The sequence below is a fragment of the Podarcis bocagei genome, assembly GCF_964188305.1.
Source record: "Podarcis bocagei genome assembly, chromosome: 2".
NCBI classification, from domain to species: Eukaryota; Metazoa; Chordata; class Lepidosauria; order Squamata; family Lacertidae; genus Podarcis; species Podarcis bocagei.
Genome location: NC_138126.1, coordinates 9,425,299 through 9,446,077, shown reverse-complemented (window position 1 = coordinate 9,446,077; position 20,779 = coordinate 9,425,299). Strand labels below are relative to the sequence as shown.

The 20,779-nt window shown below is 43.7% G+C and overlaps 2 protein-coding genes across 2 annotated transcripts in view; both read right to left on the bottom strand.

The window, feature by feature from the left end:
- LOC308580917 (uncharacterized protein) overlaps positions 1–14,510 on the bottom strand; it is a 50,453-nt gene extending 35,943 nt beyond the window's left edge. Inside the window, exons 1-2 of the mRNA XM_081183216.1 lie at positions 14,466–14,510; positions 10,782–12,484 (exon numbers count right to left, since the gene is read on the bottom strand). Coding sequence (XP_081039342.1) covers positions 11,286–12,484; positions 14,466–14,502 — 1,236 coding nt within the window. The 5' untranslated portion in view covers positions 14,503–14,510 and the 3' untranslated portion in view covers positions 10,782–11,285. The remainder of the gene's footprint in view (positions 1–10,781; positions 12,485–14,465) is intronic.
- Positions 1–20,779, bottom strand: part of LOC308580528 (uncharacterized protein) — a 95,219-nt gene that overhangs the window by 20,196 nt on the left and 54,244 nt on the right. The gene's annotated exons all lie outside the window — the stretch shown is intronic.

Genomic DNA, 20,779 nt, shown 5'->3' with positions numbered 1-20,779 from the left:
AGACATGATGCCTCGTAATACAACCTCAAGTCTGGCAGGGCAAATCCTCCTCTTTCCTTTACATCCGTCAACAATTTATATTTAATTCTTGGTTTTTTGCCCTGCCAGATGTATCTTGATATCAATCTTTGCCATTCCTTAAAGATCTTCACTCCTCTTAATACTGGGATCATCTGAAATAAGAATATCATTTTTGGCAACACGTTCATTTTGATCATTGCTATTCTGCCCCAGAAGGATAGTTTTAACCTTCCCCAACTCTCCAAGTCTTTCTTGATTCCATGCCATACCGGTACATAATTGTTTTGAAATAGGTCGATATTTTTGGTTGTTATCCAAATACCCAAGTATTTAACCTTTTTAACAATTTCGATACCTGTTTGTTGTTGTAACCTCTCCCGCATTGTTGGATCCATATTTTTTGTTAAGATCTTTGTCTTTCCCCTATTTAACATAAACCCAGCCACCTCACCAAATTTTTCAATTTCCTCTATCACCTCAGTTGCATTATCTATCGGGTCCTCCACCATTATAACCAAATCGTCCGCAAAGGCTCTGACTTTGTATTCATTACGGCCTAACCTCACCCCCCTTATCTTTTTATTTTCTCTAATTGAATTCAGGAGAATCTCCAGAACCATGATGAACAGCAATGGCGAGAGTGGGCATCCCTGTCTAGTGCCTTTTGATATTTTAATTTCTTCTGTTATCACATTGTTTACTAACAGTTTTGCCCTTTGTTCCGTATATATTGCCCTTATTCCATTAAAGAGCTCGTTCCCCATCTCCATGTATTCCATATTTTTTAACATAAAGTCCCATGATATATTGTCGAACGCCTTTTCGGCATCAACAAACATTAGCATTGCTCTTCTCTCATTACTAGCTGTCAGGTACTCCAAGATATTTATTATATTTCTCACATTATCTCTCATCTGTCTTCGTGGGAGAAAACCTGTTTGATCTTCATGAATAATTCCTTGCAAAACCTTTTTCAGTCTCTTTGCTATTATTCCTGAAAAAATTTTATAATCGGTATTTAGCAAAGAAATTGGTCTATAATTCTTTACTTGTGTTAAATCCACACCTTCTTTTGGAATGAAAGTTATATACGCTTCCTTCCAAGTCTCTGGGATCTCCCTCTCCTTTAAAATATTATTCATTGTTTCTTTCAACGGTGTTATCAAAGTTAATTTCAATTCTTTGTAGTACCTTGCTGTAAAGCCGTCCGGTCCTGGGGCCTTCCCATTTTTCAGCTCTGATATAACCACCTTAATTTCCTCTTCATCTATCGGGGCGTTCAGCCTATCTCTTGTTTCTATTGGAATCTTTTGCACCTTTTTCTCTTTTAGATATCTCTCTATTTTCCTAATATTATTCTTTTCTTTCTTCCTATACAATTGACTGTAAAAGTCCAAAAATCCTTTCCTAATACCTTTAGGGCTAGTTATCTCCTCATCCTTCACTCTAATTTTATTTATTATATTTTGTTCTTTCCTTTTCTTAGTCTGCCAAGCCAACCATTTTCCTGATTTATTTGCAAATTCAAAATCCTTTTGTCTTAATCTTTTAATGTTCCATTCCACCTCCTTGTTTATTATCATAGCAAACTGAGTTTGCAAGGCCTTGATACTTTGTCTAACTTTCATATTGTTCGGATTTTCAATTAATTTTTGCTCATATTCCATAATTTGTTTTAAGATTTCCTTTCCTTTCTCTCTATTCTTCCTTTTAATTGAATTTTGTTGTATATAAAGTCCACGCATCACTGCCTTGCTTGCATCCCAAACTATGCTCATTTTTGTACCTTTGTTACAGTTATCCATAAAGTATTCCTTCATTTTCTTCTGTGCCTGTTGTACAAATTTATGATCATCAAAAAGGCTATCATTCATCCTCCATCTAAACGTTCTTTCTTCGAAGCCTTTAATCTCCAGTTTAATCGGGCTATGGTCTGAAATTACTCTTGGTTCTATTTCTACCTGGAGGATTCTTAAGGTTAGCTCGTTCGAAATCCAAATTTGATCAATTCTCGACATAGATTGGTTTGGTTCTGAATGATATGTAAATTGTTTCTCCTGTGGGTGTCTTAATCTCCATATATCTATCAAATTACAGTTTTGGATCATTTCGAAAAATGATTTAGGTAATTTACCTTCTTTTGATCCACTCTCCCTCAGTCTATCCATTTCAATTGAGACCACCCCATTCATGTCTCCCATCATAATTATTTTTTGATCCACATATTCCATCAATTTTTCCTCCAGGTTCTTAAAAAAGTCAGCTTTATTCCCGTTAGGTGCATAGATTCCAACAATTATTATTTTTTCACCTTGCCAATTAATTTGAACAGCAATAATTCTTCCTTCTTCGTCCTTAAAGATTTGGTGGGCTTCTATTTTGTTTTTTATATATAGGATTACTCCTCTTTTCTTTCCTTTGTCTGAAGATATGAATTCGTTTCCAAGTCTTCTATTTATTAAAACTCTCCTATGTCTTTTTGCCACGTGTGTTTCTTGTAGGCATATAATATCTAAATTTTTTTTCCTTAGGAATTGTTCCACCTTATTCCTTTTTTTTTTATCATTCAGCCCATTTATATTCCAATTCCATAATTTTAATGCCATATTGCTCTTTTTTTTTTTTTTTAATTTCTAGGAGTATCTTTTTCTTTGGTTAATTTTCTTTTAATTCTTCCTCTTCCTCCTCTCCTCCCTCCCCCTCCTCCTCTTCCCCCTCCTCCTCTAATCCTCCCCCCACCTTCCTCCTCTCCTCCATATCTTTCAGTCCTTTTACCTCCACCCCTCCCACTGCCCCCCTGACCTCTTCTTCCTCTTCCGTTAACAACTCTTTATACTTCCTTTGAAATTTACCTATTTCTTCTGGGCTAGTTAATCTATGTCTCTTATTTTTATAAGTGAATGAAATTCCTTCCGGGAACTCCCATTTGAATTCTATATTGTTTTTTTTAAGGATTTGTGCCAGTGGCTTATAGGGGTCTCTCCGTTTCAACAGTCTAATTGGTATATCTTTAAAGATGACTATGTAGCTACCATCAATACATAATCTTTTCTCTCTATTTTTTTGAAGCACCATGCTCCTTATGTCTCTATCTTTGAAAGCTATAAGACAATCCCCTGGAAATTTCCTTGCCTTCGTCGTCTTCACTTTTAATCTAAAGGCATTCTGTATTGTACTCGCCATCTCCTCTACTTGAAACTCCAACCATTGTGCTAGTTCTATTATCAGTTTTTGCCTGATATTCTCACCTTGATGCTCTGGTACCCCCCTGAATCTTAAATTAACTTCCCGCTGTCGAAGTTCATTCATGGAGATCGCATCCCACATTTCCTCTTGTGTTTTGTTAGTTTCTAGAAGTCCTACTCTAATTTTATCATCCTCACGCTTTAACTCCTTCATTTCCAATTTTGTCCTTTTCATTCCTTCTTCTAACACTTGAGTTCTTTTGGATACCTCTTTAATTTGTCCTTTCAGTTCACTAACGGTTTCATCTATTTTCTTATCCATTTTTCCAATCTTAGCATCTACCTGTTCAATTTTTGTTTCCAGATTTTTTTCACTTTGTCTAATCTCTGCGAACATCTTTAGTATTTCAGCTCTAAAATCTGTTTCTTGCTTGGACCCCTTCCTTTCCACTGGTGTCCCCCCGTTCCCGCCTTTCTTTGGTACATGAGACATTTTGTACAAATATATCTTGTTACGCCAACAACCTATTCCGATGTTTAAAATTAACCTTCCCCAGTCGAGGCGCAGCAATCAATTTTACAATTTTACAATATTTTTCAAAACTTAAAGCAATATCTGGCAGTAACAAGCCTATCAATACCTTCCAATTCCTTAAAGATATACTAATAAGTTTATAGTAGCATGTGTTGAGTAGTCTTAGATAGAATTAAATAAGGATTAGGTATTCTCCTTTTCTCCTCTTGTTATCACCAATTAGTCTACTTCACCAAATATAATAATCCACCAATCCAAACGAGGGACCTAGGGAGGTCAAGGGAGAGAAAAAAAGAAAAGAAAAAAGAAAAGGAAAAGGAAAATATATATATATAATTTATAGTCCTTCCAGAGACTTCATTATTTTAGCTCTAATAAGCAAGCGGCTCGGTTCTTCCTGCCCCCAAATGGGCTATTCCTTATGAAATTATCTATTCCATTAATTATTTTGGGTCCACTTCTTAATCTTCTTGCCCTCAATTGGGCTAAATCCCAAAAATTCCCAGCTGCCAAAAAAACAAAACAAAAAGAAGAGAGGAGAAGGCGTCTATTATAATTTCTCACCCGTCCACCAGGGGTCTAACAGCCAGTTAATGGAGGAGCGGCAAAAAGAAAGGAAACAGCAAAGGAACAGCTTCTCTTTTATTTTCTCCACAATTCCTTTTTTTAGTTTTTTAGTTTTATCCCCAACAGACAATGGCTTTTATAAAATTATTAAACTTGACTGAAGTTCTCAAGGGTGGAGATTCAAACTTAACAAAGAAGATATCCCCTTTCTCCTTTCGCTGGTAATTCGTAGAACTTATAATGGAGACCAAACTCACGAAATGGAGACCAAACTTTCACGAAATGGAGACCTCTGTTGTGCAAAACTTCCCAAGTGAGATTCAGTTCCAGCTCCTTTCCCCGTCCCCAGGAGGGCTGAGAAGTAGCCAAAAGTAGCAAAGTATTGCCTCTTTGCTCTCCCTCTAAATTCCTTTTTCTATTGGTTATTTAGTATCCCTCCGTGCAAAGAAAGAAAGTTAGAAGGGAGAGAAGAACTTTGTCCGCTAGCGTCACTCACATTTCTCTCCGCTTTGTCTATTCCTTGCGTTCGTAATGATTCTAGGTAAGAGTTGTGCTCATTTCGGCTTCCTTATTTACCCAGCCTTTCCTTTGGTAGTATCCAAGTTCTTTCTTTCCTTTCAGGCTCGGGTTTCTTCTTTTTGAGAATTCAAGCACTTCTCCTACAGGCACGGGGCTTCGCCTTACCCGGAGACAGCCATGGTTTCCCTCCGCCCGCTTCTCCCCCCGCCGTACTCTTCGCTCCGTAAACGGAGTTACCTGACGGCCGGGAGGTCCGCGTTGTAGCTCTGCGGGAACCTGTGTGTCTGGACACCCTCCAGACACTTTTCAGGGGACCACGGCGCCCTGTGGAACCCCTATTTTCTCCGGGAAGCTCAGGATCCTCCGCAAGGAAGAAATCCCCGCCTGAGCTGGAGACGCGCTGAACCGGAAGTCCTTCTACTAAATAACTGCGGGGGTGGCAGTCTGTCCCGGGGTTTTTTAAAATGCTGGGGGTGGGAAGAAAAGCCCTTGTCCCCCCCCCGCCTTCAGAAGAGGTCCGGGGACAGACTGCCCCCGGACCTGGTCTGAAGTCGGTTTCCCTAGGAACGCATTAATTGATTTTCAATGCATTCCTATGGGAAACCGTGCATCGCAAGACGAAAAACTCGCAAGAAGAAAAAACTTGCGGAACAAATTAATTTCGTCTTGCGAGGCACCACTGTACATTGTTTATTGCTTTCATTTTATGGATCAACTGATGTTTAATTGCTGTTTTAGGGGTTGTTTTCAGAAGTCTGGGACGGATTAATGCCTTTTGCAATACTTTCTATGGGAAAGCGCACCTTGTTTTGGAATGCTTTGGTTTGGGAACAGACCTCCGGAATGGATTAAGTTTGAGAACCAAGGTACCAATGTATATTAATCCTGAGGGTAATGCCCATTCACCTCCCCTTAACAAGGCTTTGGGATTTTGCTTGTAGGCCGGTCTATTTTGACATTTGCAAGGAAGCATTTCTCCCCCTCTCCCTCTCAGGACTATGTTTCACTGAAGAGGAATGGGCTCTGCTGGGTCCTGACCAGAGAGCCCTGCACAGCCGAATAATGAAGGAGATTTGCAGGATCGTGTCCTCTCTCGGTAAGGTTCCCTTTTACTCTGCTTGATGATAATATATTTTCAGAAATGCAAGTAAATTAATTGGCAACACTCAACAGGTTTAACGACTGTGTGTCAGCATCACAATTCTTATTCTTTTGGTCCAGCAAGATTTATATATTTGTGTATATCTTCTGGATATCTCTTTCTATAGCTCTGCTTCTGTTTATCTACCGTTTTCCCATTGAACAAAAATCCACAGGAGGATTGCCTTAAATATGATTGCCTTCTATGGCGAAACTTACCAGAAGAATAAGAAATCAAGATAACATTTTTTTAAAATAAAAGAATGGAAATGGTTTATTGAATATTTACAGATAAATTGTAAACAGATAAAAACATTGGAAGGATTATTCTAATAACCTGCAGTTTCATACCAGTATATATTTAAAGAAGAGGAATAAATGAACAAATTAAGTTAATTTGGATATGCAGAAGGTATTAAAAATAAATTTAAGGAACCGCAGAAAGAGGGGGAAGGAAGTCAAACCTTGAAATGTCAAAATGATTGTAAAATTAGTGAAATGTATTTTACGTGAAAAGTATTTTAAAAATATTTTTACAAAATAATTGATTGCCTTCTAAACCACCGTCTCAAGGCAATTTATACAAAAAATGTTTTAAGAAGCAGTTATATACACAAAGGCAACAAATAAAAATAAGACTAAAACCGTAACAAGTGGACACCCATTATTAAAATTTATTTATCCAGCTGGAAAAGGTCCCAATTCCCTCCCCCCCCCCCCCGAAAGGGTTGCCATTCCACAGAACACAGACACAGACACTAAAAGCCCCATTCTGGGTCTGTGCTTTGGAGATCTTTGGAACTTGCAGGAGAATCTCTGCTGTATATCTGGGACTGAGCAGAACAGGGACTTGCATGTGAGTACAAACTCCTTGAACTCAGCCCAGTAGCAGATTGGTAGCAAATGCAAATCCCACTAGCAGGCTGTTCTATGCTGGCAGTAGTTTCCTCCCACAAGCCTGACATGGATGGCACTGTGGTCTAAACCACTGAGCCTCTGGGGCTTGCTGATGGCAAGGTTGGCGGTTCGAATCTGTGCAACAGAGTGAGCTCCTGCTGCTCTGCCCCAGCTCCTGCCAACCTAGCAGTTCGAAAGCACACCGGCGCAAGTAGGTAAATAGGTACCACTGTGGCAGGAAGGCAAACGGTGTTTCCGTGAGTTCTGGTTTCCGTCACGGTGTTCCATTGCGCCAGAAGCGGTTTAGTCCTGCTGGCCACATGACCCCGAAAGCTGTCTGTGGACAAATGCCAGCTGCCTCGGCCTGAAAGCAAGATGAGCGCCGTAACCCCATAGTCGCCTTTGACTGCACTTAACTGTCCAGGGATCCTTTACCTTTTTTACCTTTCTCACACAAGCCACCTGGCTATTGCGTTCTGCACCAGCTACAGCCTGTGGCCCAACCTTCAACTGTATCTCTTTGTACGGTGCATTGCAGTAAGCTAACCATGAGGGATGTGAGCAGATCCCACAATTTTTTTCCAGTGTAGGTGGGACTCATGAGGGTTTTTAAAAAAATTTCATAAAGATTTTATTTTCGTAAAGCTTTTTCTGTTTCATTTTATGATGCACATGAAACAGAGATAGCAGCTATAACTGTAGTGATCAGACGGGATTATTATGATAAAATATGCATGAATGATAAAATATGCATCAAGCCATTGTGTCCGCGATGAAAGCATTGCGCTGACTGGCCAAGCATGCAAAAAGGGACTTCAATTACCCGGATATTTGTTGGATGTCAAACTCAGCCAAGAGCATAAGGTCAAACAGATTCCTCACTGGCCTTGCAGACAACTTCATTGTCCAGAAAGTGGGAGAAGCAACAAGAGGAACAGCCATTTTAGATCTGGTCCTAACCAATGTTGATGACCTGGTTAGTGGGGTAGAAGTGGAAGGATCATTAGGCGCGAGTGATCATGCTCTTCTGAAGTTTACTATACAGTGGAAAGGAGCAGCCAAGCATACTAGGACTCAATTTCTTGACTTTAAGAAAGCCGACTTCATAAAACTTAGGGAAGTGCTGGGTGAGATCCCATGGACAGTAATACTAAAAGGAAAGGGCGTTCATGATGGCTGGGAGTTTGTTAAGAGGGAGATAGTAAAAGCACAACGTCAGGCAATACCAATGAGACGGAAACATGGAAGGTGCCTAAAGAAGCCAGGGTGGCTGTCTAAAGAACTTTTAAACTGAGTTAAGATTTAAAAAGGATGTGTACAAAAAATGGAATAGGGGGGAAACCACCAAAGAGGAATTCAAACAAATAGCCAGCACGTGTAGACACAAAGTCAGAAAAGCTAAAGCACAGAATGAACTCAGGCTTGCTAGAGAGGTTAAAAGCAACAAAAAAGGCTTTTATGGGTATGTTCGTAGCAAAAGAAAGGACAAAGAAACAGTGGGGTCACTCAGAGGAGAAGATGGTGAAATGCAAACAGGGGACACAGGAAGGGCTGAACTCCTCAATGCCTTCTTTGCCTCAGTCTTCTCCGATAAATAAAACAAAGCCCGACCTGAAGAATTTGGAGCAAATGATTCAGCAAAGGAAACACAGCCCAGAATAACTAAGGAGATAGTACAAGAATACTTGGCTAGTTTAGATGCATTCAAGTCTCTAGGGCCAGATGAACTGCATCCAAGAGTATTAAAAGAACTGGCAGATGTGATCTCAGAACAACTGGCAGTCATCTTTGAGAATTCCTGGAGAACAGGCGATGTCCCAGCAGACTGGAGGAGGGCAAATGTTGTCCCTATTTTCAAAAAGGGGAAAAGAGAGGACCCAAATAATTACCGCCCAGTCAGTCTGACATCAATACCAGGGAAGATTCTGGAGCGGATCATTAAGCAAACAGTCTGTGAGCACCTAGAAAGGAATGCTGTGATCACCAATAGTCAGCATGGATTTCTGAAAAATAAGTCATGTCAGACTAACCTGATCTCGTTTTTTGACAGAATTACAAGCCTGGTAGATGAAGGGAACGCAGTGGATGTAGCCTACCTTGATTTCAGCAAGGCATTTGACAAGGTGCCCCATGATATTCTTGTAAAGAAGCTGGTAAAATGCGGTCTTGACTATGCTACCACTCAGTGGATTTGTAACTGGCTGACTGACTGAACCCAAAGGGTGCTCATCAATGGTTCCTCTTCATCCTGGAGAAGAGTGACTAGTGGAGTGCCACAGGGTTCTGTCTTGGGCCCGGTCTTATTCAACATCTTTATCAACGATGTTGATAAGACCCCAGAGGACAGGATCACACTTCAAAACAACCTTGACAGATTAGAGAACTGGGCCAAAACAAACAAGATGAATTTTAAGAGGGAGAAATATGAAGTATTGCACTTGGGCAAAAAAAATGAGAGGCACAAATACAAGATGGGTGACACCTGGCTTGAGAGCAGTACATGTGAAAAGGATCTAGGAGTCTTGGTTGACCACAAACTTGACATGAGCCAACAGTGTGACGCGGCAGCTAAAAAAGCCAATGCAATTCTGGGCTGCATCAATAGGAGTATAGCATCTAGATCAAGGGAAGTAATAGTGCCACTGTATTCTGCTCTGGTCAGACCTCACCTGGAGTACTGTGTCCAGTTCTGGGCACCACAGTTCAAGAAGGACACTGACAAACTGGAACGTGTCCAGAGTAGGGCAACCAAAATGGTCAAAGGCCTGGAAACGATGCCTTATGAGGACCCACTAAGGGAGCTGGGCATGTTTAGCCTGGAGAAGAGGAGGTTAAGGGGTGATATGATAGCCATGTTCAAATATATAAAAGGATGTCATATAGAGGAGGGAGAAAGGTTGTTTTCTGCTGCTCCAGAGAAGCGGACACGGAGCAATGGATCCAAACTACAAGAAAGAAGATTCCACCTAAACATTAGGAAGAACTTCCTGAGAGTAAGAGCTGTTTGACAGTGGAATTTGCTGCCAAGGAGTGTGGTGGAGTCTCCTTCTTTGGAGGTCTTTAAGCAGAGGCTTGACAACCATATGTCAGGAGTGCTCTGATGGTGTTCCCTGCTTGGCAGGGGGTTGGACTCGATGGCCCTTGTGGTCTCTTCCAACTCTATGATTCTATGATTCATTGACAAAAATTTCTGATCAAATCCCACAAGCCTCTGCATCTACACCATTTTTCTCTACTGCCTTTTCTCTCTGTCTGACAAGCACGTATAAGCATTCTAGGACACAGACCAGTTGCTGAACTAGGCACCCTAGGTCTTAAAAGTTCATAGGTTACTTTGATGTAGTTTGTTAATCTTTACATAGATCTTAGGGCCAGGAAGAGAGTTCACAAAGAGATGGTGAATACTACCCTTCCTTCCTTCCTTTACTGATCTTCTGAATCCTTCCTTGCTTTGGGAACGCTACAAGTAACAGCAGATGAAAATTAGGATATGAAAAGCAAAACTATAGAATAGGCACCTAGAATTGTACATGGATTCAAACAGCACAGTCCAAGTGAATAATATTGGCATTATCTGATGATCAAGTATATGCCTGGATTTGCCAAGCTTGTGACAACAGCTGTCTAGCAGATGATGTATATAGAATCATAGAACTGTAGTTATAAGGGACCCCAAGGGTCATCTAGGCTGATCGCCGAAGAATTGATGCTTTTGAATTATGGTGCTGGAGGAGACTCTTGAGAGTCCCATGGACTGCAAGAAGATCAAATGTATCCATTCTTAAGAAAATCAGCCCTGAGCGCTCACTGGAAGGACAGATAGTGAAGTTGAGGCTCCAATACTTTGGCCACCTCATGAGAAGAGAAGACTCCCTGGAGAAGACACTGATGCTGGGAAAGATGGAGGGCACAAGGACAAGGGAACGACAGAGGACGAGATGGTTGGATAGTGTTCTCGAAGCTACAAACATGAGCCTGACCAAACTGCGGGAGGTGGTGGAAGACGGGAGTGCCTGGTCCATGGGGTCATGAAGAGTCGGACACGAATAAACGACTAAACAACAAAAGGGTCATCCACTCCAATCCCCAGCAATGAAGTAATCTCGGCTAAAGCATCCATAGCAGAAGCCCATCCAACCTCTGCTTAAAAACCTCCAAGGAAGGAGAGCCCACCTCCCACCGAGGGAGACTGTTCCAATGTCAAAACAGCTCTTACTGTCAGAAAGTTCTTCCAATACAATAATGGCTGTCCTGGGGGGACCAGAACACGATCATTGGTTTACTCTCTGTAGGAGTTATTTGTTATGATTAAAGATCTTCCCACACGACAACCCTTTCTAAGATGTTTCCCTTGTACGAGTTCTTTATTGTTTAGGAAGGGAGCCCCTGCCACTGAAGTTCTTTCCATACGCCAAACATTTCTAAGATTTCCTCCCTGTATGAGTTCGTTGATGCGACTTAAGGGAGCTACTCTGACTGAAGCTTTTTCCACACTCTAAACATGTACACGGTTTCTCCCCTGTATGAGTTCTTTGATGCAAGGTAAGGCTGGAACTGTAGCTGAAGCTCTTTCCACACTCGAAACATGTATATCGTTTCTCCCCTGTATGAATCCTTTCATGCGAGGAAAGGTTGTCAATGCGACTGAAGCTCTTGCCACATTCCCAGCATTTATAAGGTTTGCTGCCTTGATGAGTTTGTTGATGTCTAGCAAGCCCATTGCGGTGAGCGAAGCTCATTCCACACTCCAAACACGTATGCGGTTTCTCCCCTGTATGAGTTCTTTGATGCGACTTAAGGGTGCTACTCCGACTGAAGCTCCTTCCACACTCTGAACAGGTATACGGTTTTTCCCCTGTATGAGATCTTTGATGTGAGGTAAGGGCACCAATGTGACTGAAGCTCTTTCCACACTCCGAACATGTATACGGTTTCTCTCCTGTATGAGTTCTTCGATGCAAGATAAAGGCACTACAGTGACTGAAGCTCTTTCCACACTCCAAGCATTTATACGGTTTCTCCCCTGTATGAGTTCTTTGATGCGAGGTAAGGGCACCATTCTCACTGAAGCTCCTTCCACACTCTGAACATGTATACGGTTTCTCCCCTGTATGAGATCTTTGATGCGTACTAAGCTGGCCACATCGACTGAAGCTCTTTCCACACTCTAAACATGTATACGGTTTCTCCCCTGTATGAGTTCTTTGATGCGAGGTAAGGTTACCACTGACACTGAAGCTCTTTCCACACTCTAAACATGTATACAGTTTCTCCCCTGTATGAGTTCTTTGATGCGAGGTAAGGTTACCACGTTCACTGAAGCTCTTTCCACACTCTAAACATGTATACGGTTTCTCCCCTGTATGAGTTCTTTGATGTAAAGTAAGAGTTGAGCGACGACCAAATCTCTTTCCACACACGGTGCATTCATGCTTTTTCTCCTCTCTAGGAATTTGATTTTCACCACCCTGAGACGTACAAGAGTCACCCTCCGGCTTCTGCTTTCGTCTCCCTTCTCGCCTTCGGCTTCCATCTTGAACCCTCAGCTTCCTTTGCTCTTTGGATTCTTTGGGTGACACTTCTGATTGTTCCCCTTCTGCCAGCATCCCTTCAACATCTCCTGATGGAATAAAAAGGCAAACTGATGAAATGCTAAAGGAGCGTCTTCACACCAATCATTCAGTCAGGACACAGAGATCCAGGTTCCAAGGGCCTTGTGGCAGCTCCCTCGCTGTGAGAAGGGAAGTTACAGGGAACGAGACGGAGGGCCTTCTTGGTAGTGGTGCCCACCCTGTGGAAAGCTATCCCGTCAGATGTCAAGGAAACAAACAACTATATAACTTTTAGAAGACAACTGGAGGCAGCCATGTAGAGGGAAGTTTTAAATGTTTTATTATGCTTTTATATTTGTTAGAAGCCAGCTAGAGTGGCTGGGGAAGCCAGTCAGATCCGTGGGGTACCAATAATGAAAGTATTAATATGGTATTATTGTTTATTGAGTTTATATACCGCCTTAAACCCGGAGGACTCAGCGTGGTTCGCAGAAAAGATCACATCATATGTAATCAGAATAAACATAACAACCCAACCCCCCCCCCCAAAAAAAAGAGCCACCTTTGAAAAAGACTATAGGATGTCAAACATATCAAGCAAAAGCCTGGTTAAAAAGGAACATGTTTGCATGGCACTTAAAGGTGTATATCCCTTCATGGATCACTGCCTTGTCGTGGTGAAGGAGCTTGAATAAGTCAGAGAAGCTATGACCTATGCCATGCAGGGTCACCCAAGACAGACAGGTCAGCCGAGAGTTTAGACTAAATGTGATCCACCTGGTGAAGAAACTGACAACCCACTCCAGTATTATGCCATGAAAGCTCCATGGACATAAAAAATGAGAAGCTTTGAGAGGAAAGTGAGTTTCCAAGGCATATCTATATCTAACGTTGAAGTTCCCAGAGCATGGATAACGGTAGATAAGCTATTCCTGTCCAGATAGGGGTGTAACTGGGCTACCAGCCAAAGCTGATGAAAGGCACTCCAGGCCATCTGCGCCTCGAGCAACAGCAAAGGATCCAGGAGAACCCCCAAGCTACGAACCTGCTCCTCCAGAGGAAGTGTAACCCCATCAAGAGCAGGCGACCTTCCAGCCATCTGCTCTAGGGAAGCACCCACTAACTGAGCCTCACTCTTATCTGGATTGAGCTTCAATTTGTTGGCTCTCATCCAGTCCATTACCGAGGCAAGACACTGGTGGGAGAGGGTGCTCAGGGGTGTTAGTAGTAGTAGTAGTAGTAGCCTGTCTAACTAAGGCCTCAGCCACACTTGGAATTTTAATGTGGACTTGAAGTTGCTTGTTTCTCCTCTTTTTTAACGTCTTCTGCCCAGAACTGCTGTATTTAATTGAAACACAAATGTTTTAAAATGTGTGTGGTTTGCGGGGGGTTATTGGGTTGATTTTGTTTATGTTTTGATTGTGTACTTTGAGTTTTTATATTGCGATTTTATCCTGTGAACTGCCCTAAGGCCTGTGGGTACAGGGAGGTATACAATTTTAATAAATTATAATAAAATCAGGCCGGATAAAAATTATTACAGGTTCCAGGGGCAGCCCCTAAAGTAGGTTTCCCAATGCTTAAGGGTTTGCCTTGACCCCAAGCCCTATGGGGAGCCCAAGGAAGGTCCCCCACCTGCCCAAGTTGGCCTGCAGGGAGGAGAGGAGGAGAAAGATCCTCCCTTCCATTGGGAAAAGATTTCCTACCCCCATACAAAGGGGGAAAGCCATATAAATGCATTATTTTAGCGGAATTAAATAGAAAATGCATTAATTATGGGAAATGTAAATATTTGGGGAAATACCCTTTGCAAAAGCGTGAGCATTAGGCGAGATCTGCACCAAAATGCTGAACAATTTTCAAGAGATCTTTAAAAATGTGAAAATCTGGATAAACTGACGACTAGAAAAAGGAGACACAGAAAAAAACTTACATTGAAACGGTTTGCCTAACAGGGTTTTTTTTAAAAAAAAAAAATCCCTCCCCACAACTCCCTCCAGCAGCACCCCCACTCCCCCCCCCGTTATAATATATAACAATATGACCCACCTGCAGCGCCTCCGCGAGGAAGGACAGCCGCCGCCATATTCGGCATCTCCCACCCCCCAGCGGGACAGGAAGCGGAAGCTGCTATTCTCCCGACAGCCTTTTTTTCTTCCGCTCTAGGAATCTCAGCTCTGTCGCCGCTGCTCTTAACCGTTTCGGAGCCGAGCGGCAGGAGCCTCTGTGCTTCTCCGGGCAGAAAGCAGGAGAGGCGCCGTTCTCGCCTCTGGAAAGCCCCGCTGGATCAGCTGCACGGGCGCCCCAAAACGTTTTCTAAACTATTATATATATATATATATATATTATTTTCAATTTTCAAAATAACATTTTTCCTTTTGGTGCATAAATATCCAATCCAAATTTGCAATAAATGGCTTTCCCCCTAGGCCCCCCCCGGTTTCCATCCCCCCACTTTATTCTCCTTGCATATAATTACATTTCTACAATTAATTTCAACTTCTTTCCCCCCTCCTAATTCTATTCTTAGTTCATAAATGTTACACCAAACCTGCTAATGTTTTGACGTTTTTACAGATTCTCTAAAATAGTCTATAAAGCTTTCCCTTTCTAGACTGAATTTTTTCTCATCTTGGTGCCTGATCTTGAAGGTTGTTGTTGTTTAGTCGTTTAGTCGTGTCCGACCCTTCGTGACCCCATGGACCAGAGCACGCCAGGTAAACTAATCTTCACGGTTAGTTTAGCCATTTCGGCAGAGTCAATCATCTTGAGTTTCCCATTCTTCTTTCCTTGGGACCTTTCCTTCTTCCCACATCTGGGCTAGTAGCACCTGGCCCCTGTAGTCGCATAAATAAACAGTCTCTTGCTTCCTTGGCAATTCTTCTACTATTACACCTAGTAAAAAGGTCTCTGGTTTTTTTTTTAACAAATGTAATTTTAAGAATTTTAAAAAGTTCATTGCATATCATTTCCCAGAAGCCCTTTACTTTTTTACACGTCCACCACATAGGCTCCCTCTCCTTGCTGCTTCTGCCCATTTGGAGAGGGCGGGTGAGGAAGCAGACAGAGCTAGAAAAACAAAGAGGAGCCTGGCTGAAAGGAGCTTCCTCCCGAGTAATAATAATAATAATAATAATAATTTATACCCAAATTTATACTATCCAAATGCGATTTTGGTTTTAAACGCAGTGTAAGGTCTCTATGGGAGTATATTGGATTTAATTATGGGGTATCATAGCTTTTAGGGGGCTAACTTGGCTGGGATAGCAGGCTTGTTGGTTTTTGAATGTTTGATGTAGATTTTTTCAATTTCGTTGTTCTGTATGGGACAATGACAATAAAGATTATCGTATCATATCTAACCCAACCCCATGCAATGCTGTTGCTGGAACGAGGCATTTGACAAGGTGCCCCATGATATTCTTGTAAAGAAGCTGGTAAAATGCGGTCTTGACTCTGCTACCACTCAGTGGATTTGTAACTGGCTGACTGACCGAACCCAAAGGGTGCTCATCAATGGTTCCTCTTCATCCTGGAGAAGAGTGACTAGTGGGGTGCCACAGGGTTCTGTCTTGGGCCCGGTCTTATTCAACATCTTTATCAACGACTTGGATGATGGACTCAAGGGCATCCTGATCAAATCTGCAGATGACACCAAACTGGAAGGGGTGGCTAACACCCCAGAGGACAGGATCACACTTCAAAACGACCTTGACAGATTAGAGAACTGGGCCAAAACAAACAAGATGAACTTTAACAGGGAGAAATGTAAAGTATTGCACTTGGGCAAAAAAAATGAGAGGCACAAATACAAGATGGGGGACACCTGGCTTGAGAGCAGTACATGTGAAAAGGATCTAGGAGTCTTGGTTGACCACAAACTTGACATGAGCCAACAGTGTGACGCGGCAGCTAAAAAAGCCAATGCAATTCTGGGCTGCATCAATAGGAGTATAGCATCTAGATCAAGGGAAGTAATAGTGCCACTGTATTCTGCTCTGGTCAGACCTCACCTGGAGTACTGTGTCCAGTTCTGGGCACCACAATTCAAGAAGGACACTGACAAACTGGAACGTGTCCAGAGGAGGGCAACCAAAATGGTCAAAGGCCTGGAAACGATGCCTTATGAGGACCGGCTAAGGGAGCTGGGCATGTTTAGCCTGGAGAAGAGGAGGTTAAGGGGTGATATGATAGCCATGTTCAAATATATAAAAGGATGTCACATAGAGGAGGGAGAAAGGTTGTTTTCTGCTGCTCCAGAGAAGCGGACACGGAGCAATGGATCCAAACTACAAGAAAGAAGATTGCACCTAAACATTAGGAAGAACTTCCTGACAGTAAGAGCTGTTTGACAGTGGAATTTGCTGCCAAGGAGTGTGGTGGAGTCTCCTACTTTGGAGGTCTTTAAGCAGAGGCTTGACAACCATATGTCAGGAGTGCTCTGATGGTGTTTCCTGCTTGGCAGGGGGTTGGACTCGATGGCCCTTGTGGTCTCTTCCAACTCTATGATTCTATGAGACACACAAGACACCATCCAACTGCCTTACGGACTCCCCTCCACATTTGTGGAGAGTTTAAGCAGAGGTTGGACGGTTGTCTGTTGTGTGTGAGCGAGCTGAGCTTCCTGCATTGCAGGGGGTTAGGCTAGATGACCCTATATGGGCCTAGGACCTTCGTACCTACGGGACTGCCTCTCCTGGTATGTCCCACGGAGGACCTTATGGTCTTCAAATAAAAACATCTTGGAGGTCCCGGGCCACAGGGAGGTTAGGCTGGCCTCAACCAGAGCCAGGGCTTCTTCGGCTGTGGCTCCGATCTGGTGGAACACTCTGTCACAAGAGACTAGGGCCCTGCGGGACTTGACATCTTTCCGCAGGACCTGCAAGGCAGAGCTGTTCCACCAGGCCTTTGGCCAAAGCACAGTCTGACCCCCTCCTTCGGCAATCCTCTAGCCCAATGGTTGCCATTAATTTGACTCTGAATTGATTTTAGAATGAGTTGATTGTGATTTTATGTAAACTGTGTTACTTTTACTGCTGTTAGCCGCTCTGAGCCATAGCTGTCAACTTTTCCCTTTTCTTGCGAGGAATCCTATTCGGAATAAGGGAATGTCCCTTTAAAAAAGGAAAAAGTTGCCAGCTATGCTCTGAGCCCGGCTTTGGCTGGGGAGGGTGGGATATAAATGAAATTATTATTATTATTATTATTATTTGTCAGGGGTTCAGGAGCAGGGGCAAGGGCAAGGGAGGAAACAGAGAGCGAGGGGGAGGAGGCAGAAGAAAAGATGAGTGATGACGACGACCCGAGATCTCCGAGCCTTTCCAGTGAATCAGAAGATTCACAGAAAGGAGCACCAGTGGTCAGGGCAAGGGGGGAGCCTAGGGGGACACCCCAGGAAGATAGAGCCAGAGGGGACTCCGAGGGGAGCAGTTGGAAATCGGGACCAGCGTCACAGCCAGAGAGCAGGGAAGAGGAAGAGCGCCAGAGATCAAGCGCTGGCAGCTCGTCAGGAGTGGCCACACCTCCATCGGGGAGCGAAGAAACGGTCAGACGGAAAGTGGAAGGTTGGGCGCGCGCGCCAAGTTCAAATGCACAGGAAAGTGACGCAGTAGGCAGCCAGGAGAGGGAGCCAGGTCCTAAAGCCCGGCGCAAGGAGACAGGGAGTTCCGGGGGGTCGGCGTCAGAGGAATCCCGGAGGGAGGAGACCCCGGGGGGCAGAGGGACCCAGAGGAGAGCAGTCAGGCGGAAAAGGTGGAGCAGGGCTAGGATATTAAGTTGGTGCACAAGGGGCGGAGACTCAGACGGAGCTTCGCCGATCTAGCCATTAGACGTAGAGTTGCACGTAGCAGCTTGAGAATGGAAACTGTAACTCAATAAAGACTTTTACTTAATGACCGCTGGCTAGCGTGATCCTCTGTGAGCTAGGATCTTGAAGCAGCTCTGACATTATTATTATTATTATTATTATTATTATTATTATTATTATTATTATTATTATTATTATTATTATGCACCACGGGGTCTCTCCCATCTCTGCATTTCCATGACCGAAGGCCCCCTCCGTGTGCGTCTTGCAAAGTCTGCAAGTGCCCCCCCCCTTGCAGAAAAAAGCAAAGGACCCTCTTCTCTTGGCTTTGCAGAGAGGAGGAAGGGAAGGCAAGGAAAGCCAGCGGCGCTCCCTGGGATCTCTAGTTGAGAAACGGATCTGCTCAGTAGATCCCGGGGCGAAAGGGGGCGAGGGTCTCGCTTCCTTCCAGTTGCACCCTAGCAATCGGCTGATACCCCCAACCCCAAATTGCAACCCCATCCTCCTGCCTGCGACCCTGTGGATCCCCTCCAGCCCAATGCACAAAGGGGTCGGGGGTGGGGTGTCTCACCGGATCTGGCCTCGGATGCAGCGCCGGGAGGGGGCACCGGGGGGGGGTGCAGAGCAGCCGCTTCCCTCCACGTGAGGAGCCGGGCAGGAAAAGGACTGGGAGACGGAGAGAAACTCCTCCCCCGATGGCTTTCCTCTCTAGCAACGGGAGCTCCGTTCATCTTAACCCTTGGAAAATCGAGCAGCAAAAACACACACACACACACACACACACACACACACACACACACATCCCCTCTATTAATATTAGTATTAGTATTAGGCAGAAACATGCATGAGAGACATTAACACGGGGGAAATGGAAAGGGAGCTGGCCGTGCAATCAGACTCTCTGGGTCCTGGGTTCGAATCCTGCATTTGCAGCGGGTTGGGCTAGATGACCGCTGGCCACTCTGCCAGCCTGTGATTCTGTGAAGTTGCATTTCCCCCTCCTTCTCTGGCACAGAGAGAAATGATCAGAGCTCTTCGGAGAAACAAAGCGACATTTGGTGGGTGGGATCGGGCTAGCTAGGAAGAGTAGGAGGCGGAGAGGAGGGGGGCTTGATTTATTTGGGGCTGGGGGAGAGGAGAAAGGGACCAAAAACAAACAAACACCCCACACACTTTTGAGGCTTGGGGGTTTCTCCCTGCAGTTCAAACGCAAAGTGGGGCCCATCTTGCGACCTCCTTGCAAGCCCCCCAAACTCTCTCTTCCCCCCTGTTTCTGCCGGACTATAGATGCCCCTCTACTACTTTGATCGATGGAACTGCCACCGTTAGTGGTGCCACGTGGTACCTGTAAAAAACCGGTCTTTTATTGGCGTGGCAGCAGCTAGACTTTGGAACTCGCTGCCTCTTGAATCCACAGGGATGGGGGTTCGATCTGGGGCGGGGAGGGACCCTGGCATTTGCCTCCCGTGCGATGGAAATCAGCGGCAGGGGAAAACTCAGGAGGAGGAGGAAAATGTGGCTTCCTTTCCCAGCTCTGCAATTTTTAGATCGGTGGAATAACCTTTAGAAGGCTTTAGAAGAAAGTAGCCCTGTGAAGGTTTTTTTTAAAAAAAAAATGTGCAATGTTATATTACGTGTTTTTTATATATAATAATTTTTCTTAGTTTTCGATTACAGTCCAATAATTGTTGTTTAGGCGAGTCCGACTCTTCGTGACCCCATGGACCAGAGCACGCCAGGAACTCCTGTCTTCCCGGCATTTCGTCAAATTCATGTTGGAGTCCAATAATAGCCTCATTATAACAATGCCAAATTATAATACAATAACTAATACCAATTATTCAAATGGTTTGGTGGTTTTCTTTATTTCTGCGTTCCAAAATCTTATTAATTTCAGTTACGTTCCGGTCAAAATAACAATCCCTTATACAACTGCAATATTAATAACTTGTATTTGCGTTGACACATTAAATCATAGAATCATAGAGTTGGAATAGACCACAAGGGCCATCGAGTCCAACCCCCTGCCAAGCAGGAAACACCATCAGAGCACTCCTGACATATGGTTGTCAAGCCTCTGCTTAAAGACCTCCAAAGCAGGAGACTCTACCACACTCCTTGGCAGCAAATTCCACTGTTGAACAGCTCTTACTGTCAGGAAGTTCTTCCTAATGTTTAGGTGGAATCTTCTTTCTTGTAGTTTGGATCCATTGCTCCGTGTCCGCTTCTCTGGAGCAGCAGAAAACAAGCTTTCTCCCTCCTCTATGTGACATCCTTTTATATATTTGAACATGGCTATCATATCACCCCTTAACCTCCTCTTCTCCAGGCTAAACATGCCCAGCTCCCTTAGCCGTTCCTCATAAGGCAAATGATTTGTAAAATTACAAGTGAAGCACTCAGACTGTATCCTTCTTCTTCCTGTGTGTGGCAATTATTCTGCCCATGGTGTGTCTTCCTGTCCTTGTAAAATTTGTTTACAGTGGTACCTTGGTTCTCAAACGCCTTGGTACTCCAACAACTTGGAACCCAAACACCGCAAACCCGGAAGTAAGTG